Below are 6942 nucleotides of genomic sequence, written 5' to 3' on the forward strand. Positions count from 1 at the left end.
TGGGGTCGGGCGACGTAATCCGCGTAGGCGCTCGGAGGGAAGGGGTGCGGGGACCCGGGCACGGCGGAGGAGACAGCTGCTCCACCACGTCTGAACCTCCCTGCGCCGCCGCCGCCTCCCTCTCTCGTTGCCGGCATCGCCGCAACTTGCGGGCGACGTTCTCCTCCTTGCAGGTCACAACCGGCGAATTACACCGCCGACGGACGAGACGGACTATGTCTCTGTCGCGGTGGTGTGGGTCGGGCTGGACGACATCTTCGGCGGTGGACAGGGACCGGAGGTGAGGATTGAGAGCAAAGGTGGAGGATGACGAGGGTTCAGGCGCGGGAATGGTTGGAGGACGGTGGGAGGAGGAGGAAGGGTTCGATGGATTTGGTGCAATTTAAAGTGAGGCCAGTCTGTTGGGTCCGATGTGGCGGGCGTGCCTAGGCGCGCCCGGACGCCCTCATATTCGCCCCATATTTGAACTGGATATGAAGGATACCGGTCAGCCCGGACGTTTCTGACCCGTTTAAGGAGCTTGTTCGGGTCAAAAAATCGTAACCGGACAATGGCCCGGGCTTATGAGACGGGTTTGAGATGTCCGGTTGCAGATGCTCTTACTCACCACAGCCAGATCTTGATCCGACTCCGGAATCTCGGGTGCGGGATCATGGATGCCAGCCAGGCCGCGGCCATCCGCCGTCCGTCCCCCATATCCGACGGCCCCTGCTGCCACCGCGCCGGCCCATGATGCCCCGCGGCGCCGCATCATGCTCTGACGAGCCAGCCAGCGACCTCGGCCAAATTATTTTTGCCTGAGTCGCACTCGCACGCAGCCTTCCTTCCTACCTCCACCCCGCAGTAGTAGCAGCAGCTCCATCACCATCTCCCCCCTGCTTCCTTCCTCGGATCGGAGGGGGAGAGCGACCGGCCGACCAGGAGGAAGCGGCGGCAGGATGAGTCTCTTCGGCCTCGGACGGTGAGCCCGAGCTCCCCCGGCCCCCTCCCCCTCCCCCTTTGCTTTGCTCTGTTCCACGATCCTGCTGTTCTTCACCCCCATGCGTCTTCGAACCCTCTCCGGCGAACACGCCTCGGGATCTTCTTCGACCGAAGCGCGCCACGTCTCCAGGAAATTCCCGTCGTACTCGTCCGTTGCACTGGACTGGAGTGGAGATCCGTTCGGAGCAGGACTGTTTCTTCAGCTGGTGACAAGCCCTAGCTCGCTCGGAGTTAGTTGCGGATTCGTAGACCGAAATCGCTGTTTCTCTCCGATCCATGCAGTTTATGACGGATTTCATGGTTTTGTATGATGCCTGGTGGAGTAGTAATACATTAGCTGTTTGTTTCCCGCAATTTTGCTGCTATGCTCAACTTCGTTCTCTTCCCGGCCTGTTTTGCTTCTTGACGCAATCACCCTGACAATCCCTTCTCCCTTTTTGCCAGGAATCAGAAGACGTTCCGTCCCAAGAAAAGTGCTCCATCAGGCAGCAAGGTGAGGATACTGACCTCCCAAGAACCTAATTCCACTGTATTCCTGGTACCAGCAAGAGCAACTGGCAGTGGATCACAGCATTTCAGTATCCTAGCATAGAAATTGCTCTGTTTTCGTCGTTGGGAGGAATTTGGTATAATAGCCTGGTGTAATGACTGGAAGGAGTTCCATGTCTGACAAGGGGAAGGGGCCACTGAACAATACGTTTTCAAGCAGGCGAGTCGAGTGTGGGGTGTGGAGTGGGTGGGGCGCGTGTTGCATGAGCAGGCGTTGTTGTTATTAACTAACTTGTAGCCTGGAGATCGGCATGTATGGAATGATCTGAAAGTAGAACTCTACTCTGTCCTCTCTGTGTCTCTCGCTTCCTCATTTCGTGATAAGTTGTATCCACAAATAACTAAGGTTTATTGTATCCCACAAACAATTGCTATCTGTGTCAAGTCAGTCAGGCATTACGACTGGTATCAGATTTGCGCGATTCTCAGCAGCGAGCTGAATAGAGCAACGAGCGGGTTGGGTTCTCATGTAAAATTCATCGTTTGCTAGTCTCCACAATGGTGTTGTGGCCGCTGCTTCAGTAATCAGCGGCGCCAGTGGCATTATTCTTGGCCGCCATGAGTCATTCGGCTATGGATTTAGTGTCTGCTTCGGTTGCTCGCGATTATTCCCGTGTGTGGTAAAATTCCGGTTGCGGTGACAAGATTTGTGTGGTTCAAGACGGTGGCATGAGTTGAATGGGAGATGAACGGTTTCCTGGCTTAAGTCGTAAGTAGGCGGTGATTTATAGTCATCACTGGTGTTACTTAAATGGTGCTACATCCAGGCCTTTTGTTGGTTGTCATAACCTATATATGGGGCATGCACATTTTGCTTATAGTTGGAAATGTATATGGTGGAGCTAGAACCATTAGTTTGTTTACATTAACTTAAGGATTGCGGAATTCTATATGTTATTGTTGGGTACATGGACTGGTGATGATAAATCAGGGAATTGAACTTGTTTTAAAAGTAAAGCAGACAACTGTTACTCATCTACTTTTTGTTCAAACTTTTCCAAAGTCAAACACCATGTTACTCGATTGATATTCTTGTTGGCTTTCACATAGACATGAGCGTGGTGTTTTTGTCATGGTCGGTCAGGTAAGCAAAAAGGTTTTAGTGCATGGTTAATGTTCCTACTATACTCCCATGGTCCCATCTATTCCAAAAAGGCAGTATCAAACATTTTGTCGTATCCAACTTCTCAGATTCAATTCATTGTGTCATATATTCACTGCACTGGATTCCTTTAATAGATGTACATGGTGGAAATGAATTGTAACTTATCGTACGTCATGTTTTTATCGTATGGGAAATGGGGTGTTTTACAAACCTGCCATGGCTCAGGGTGAGTTTGGTCTACAAATGCTTGTGCTGGATTGATGTCTAAGCCTTAAGCAATGCTTATTTGTCGTTGCTTAGCAGATTCAACCTTCCTAAATCACCAAAGGTGGGTGCAGATTTAGGCATAAAATGTACTTGCATCGCTAGATTTGCCACATAAAATGAACATCCATCTCTGGGGTGTCCTTTGTATATTAAATTTGCCACAGAGTTTGCTTGTTATATACGCCACTCAGAAACTGGGAGGAAACATTTAGATTACACCGTGATATACATAATTTGATATTATCCATTTATTGTCTTCCTTTTTATCTACAGGGGGCACAGCTCCGAAAGCACATAGATGCAACCCTCGGTAGTGGAAACCTTAGGGAAGCTGTGAGGCTGCCTCCTGGAGAGGATATCAATGAATGGCTTGCTGTTAACAGTAATGTTCTTCAGTTTCCTTTTTTGCCGTGACCCATACTTGACATATTTCATTCTATATTCGTTTTGATATTTGTTGGATTTAGAATATTCTGTGGTTGGTACTGAATAACATTGCCATAAAAAATGTTATGGAAACAAGTAATTTCACTGGAGCTAATATGTGTGTTTTGCTTCTCAGCTGTGGACTTCTTTAATCAAGTTAACCTGCTGTATGGCACACTCACAGAGTTCTGCACATCCGAAAGCTGCCCAACAATGACTGCAGGCCCAAAGTATGCCTGCCCATCAATCTCAATTCTTTGAACTTCTCAAAAAGGAACAAGTCGGAAACCTTTTAGTCTCTTCATGAGATTGCTATTTAATTTTGACAAGTTGTTTTATGGTTCTGCAATTTATAGCACCTGGTCATTATCTGCTGTAGATCATCTAAATGATATCTTATTTTACAACTATTGAAGGCTTCTAGTTCCTGCCGTGCATGTTTAATTTCTTTGTCCATGTTTATGCTAAAAGCTTAACAAATGACCCATGGTGTCTTTAATTATTTCCCTAACCTTGCTCCCTCCATTCCTAAGAAGAAGGCATGAAACTTTTCTCAGAATTCCACTAAACAGGGTGCACTCCTATGTGCCCCTCCATGCTGCACCCTGCTCCTCTAAAGACATGCTTGCCTTAGTTGCATTGTGAACCGCTCGCCTCCTCTTGCCGTTATTCCCGCATGCATGCATCAAGAGAGTAATGGCCAGCGTGAATCAGGGTAGAGCTAGCAGCCTCTGGTTGGCCATGCACAGCGTCGTGTGTGCTAATAACGGCTCAGCATGTGATTTACCAGGGGCAAAATGGTCCAAAACTTCTAAGACGTCTTGGTCTTTGCGAAAAAGGTTTCACACCTTATTTTTAGGAACGTAGGGAGTGTGACAGTATATGCAAGATGATTTATCTTTCTTTACTTGAAGCTAATAGATAAATGAAGTACTTTATCGCATTTGAACAAGAAAATAAAATAGTTCTGTTATTTAAATTTGTCCCAATATTGTCTAATTATCAGGGTGTTAAAGCTTGGGTTTTGGTTTAGAATACTGCGCCAGGCAAATCTATTCCTCGTGGTTTCATGTTATTCTGCACACGGAATTCTCTTCAGTGTCCTGTTACTTTCCCTTGTCCTGATATAATAATTATTTTTTGCCAAAGATATAATTAGGTTTGAACATTAACTAAATAGTTGTGGTTACACCCCTTTCTGAAAGAAGCGAATTTCCAAAATGTGATAGCATTTCGATAGGCAGTGTGATGCAGGCATACAGCGCTCCATATATTATCAATTAGACTTTCTCACGCCCATAATCCCCTGATTGATTTTTCTTCATAATTAGTTGAATATTTAGGTGATATATCATGACAAAAGAACTGCTATCTTCGTGTAGGTATGAGTACCGATGGGCTGATGGTGTACAGATAAAGAAGCCCATAGAAGTGTCAGCACCAAAATACGTGGAGTACCTAATGGACTGGATTGAAGGCCAGCTTGACAATGAATCCTTATTTCCTCAGAAGCTTGGTATGTTGCCCGCATCCTGGACCCCATTAGTTTCTCGGAAGTGCTTCATATTATTGGAGCTGTCAAGTTTACCTGATCTGGGTTGATTTCATTTATCAGGCACACCATTTCCACCCAACTTCAAGGATGTTGTAAACACAATTTTCAAGCGCTTGTTTCGTGTTTATGCCCACATATATCACTCCCATTTTCAGAAGATTGTCAGCCTCAAGGAGGAGGCTCATCTTAACACCTGCTTCAAGCACTTCATTCTGTTTACGAACGTGAGTCTCTCACCATTCATAGTGATTGTGCCGTCGACCATCGTGGTCTGCTCTTGGCTTGGAAAATAGAAAAGAAAGTAACAGCAAAGAATTTACATCTATTGGCTTGTGATGCAGGAATTTGGGCTGATTGACAAGAAAGAACTGGCTCCCCTCCAGGAGCTCATCGAATCAATCATCGTTCCATACTGAGAAGGAAACACTGAGGCTGAACCGAACTAAACATGGCTGCTACTGAGTCTTCTACAGGAATGGTCGAGCGATTGGGCTATCTGCGCCAATAATTTACTGGCACAAATCTTCTTGTTCCATTTCTTTGACATAAAAACACAAAAACATGTATATTACCAGTGATGTATTTGTGTGTACATGTTCAGCAGTTCTCCTGTGCAAACGCGATTGTACTGCTATAACATGCATGTTTGGGTTCGGTTGTGATAGTAATAACATTGAAAAGGGCAGTTTTAAGATGACAATGCAGTTGTTGATGGATGAGAGTCTTTGCTTCTTAATGAAATCCAATTGGGTCTTTGCTCTTGGTGCCTTGACGTCTTATTGCTGCTGCAGTAGCTTCGGTGGAGGTTTTGTAGGTTTCTGCACTCCTGCTCCTGGTAAAAATAATTGTTCTCTCCTCTATGTATCAGCATAGGTCGCAGGCGAGATGAACGAAAAGACATCAGATGTCATAGACAATTTTTTAGTCTCAGAAATTTCATAACAAGATCAAAGGTTTTTTTTTTTCTCATGAATTTTTCTATGAAATTTATTATGTAGGATTATAAGTGATATGAAGTTTTTCCGTCAATCACTGGAGGAGGGCCAGACCCCAACCATGTCAATGTTCTACCTTCCATAGCAAAAATAGCTAAACAATTGCTAACCATGTTCTGTGAATGTCTAACATGAGTAATACTAGTTCTATGGAGTTTTAGGAGTAGCTTAATCTCCTCGACCAAACAAGAATAAATCGATCTATCAATGTTGCCTAACTGGATCATACGAACAGCTTCTAGTGAATCCATCTCAACCATCACAGGTAAATTACTTCTCATTAGTGCTTGGGAAAGACCCACCAAGCTCAACTTCGAGCGCGTCCCCACAAAAGTAAAGAACTTTGCATAAAGAAAATATAACCGCGCCCTCATTATCACACAAAACCATATACAAGTACCACCAGATCCATTCAGTGTGAATGACCCAACAGTGTTTAATTTTATCCACCCAACAGGAGGCACATTCTAGCAGGGTTGAGCGATCTTGATCGATTGTTCATGTGACCTGGAAATCACATTCATGTGCAAAACCGACCTTCCCTTGCATGGATCAGCGAAGGGGTCATGCTTAATAGCGATTAGAGTGTCTAGATAACTGCAGAGAAAGCGTTTCGAGACCTCAAGAGGGGGCGGAGCTTTATCATGAACAATTTTGTTGCGAATAAACTAAGCTCTCCACGGTGTCAACAGGAACATGCTACGTTCTGTAGCATCCATCAGTTCCAGTGCATTGAGCAGCCACTCCTTCCTAGTATGCACAACATTCTTAATCGCAGGAAGCCTCCAAACAGTTGACATAGCAGTCCACAACTTCCTGGCCCTTGGACATAAACAAAAAGGATGGAAATTACGCAAGCATTTTCAATTCTTCTATCAAATGCCATATCATTACCCTAAAAATAAAAACAACATGGCGAAATGGCTCATGTCAAAGAGTTGCCACAAAACTTGTAAAGTGAATGAGAGCAAAGGACCTGAAGAGGCTCGTGTATTCTGATCCAACATTCAATCAAAAAACACAAGAAAGCGTCAACATGAACACAAGTATGAAAGTAAAACACA

At 45.1% G+C, this 6942-nt stretch overlaps 1 protein-coding gene across 1 annotated transcript; it reads left to right on the top strand.

The window, feature by feature from the left end:
* Positions 1 to 721: 721 nt before the first annotated feature.
* On the top strand, positions 722 to 5583 carry LOC123127270 (MOB kinase activator-like 1A). The gene is made up of 7 exons (XM_044546897.1): positions 722 to 961; positions 1426 to 1474; positions 3176 to 3284; positions 3465 to 3558; positions 4711 to 4844; positions 4944 to 5107; positions 5225 to 5583. Exons 1-7 carry the CDS (start codon positions 939 to 941, stop codon positions 5297 to 5299), a joined length of 648 nt encoding a protein of 215 aa, XP_044402832.1. The 5' UTR covers positions 722 to 938; the 3' UTR covers positions 5300 to 5583.
* Positions 5584 to 6942: the final 1359 nt, after the last annotated feature.

Source organism: Triticum aestivum, chromosome 6A (assembly GCF_018294505.1).
Source record: "Triticum aestivum cultivar Chinese Spring chromosome 6A, IWGSC CS RefSeq v2.1, whole genome shotgun sequence".
Classification (NCBI taxonomy): Eukaryota; Viridiplantae; Streptophyta; class Magnoliopsida; order Poales; family Poaceae; genus Triticum; species Triticum aestivum.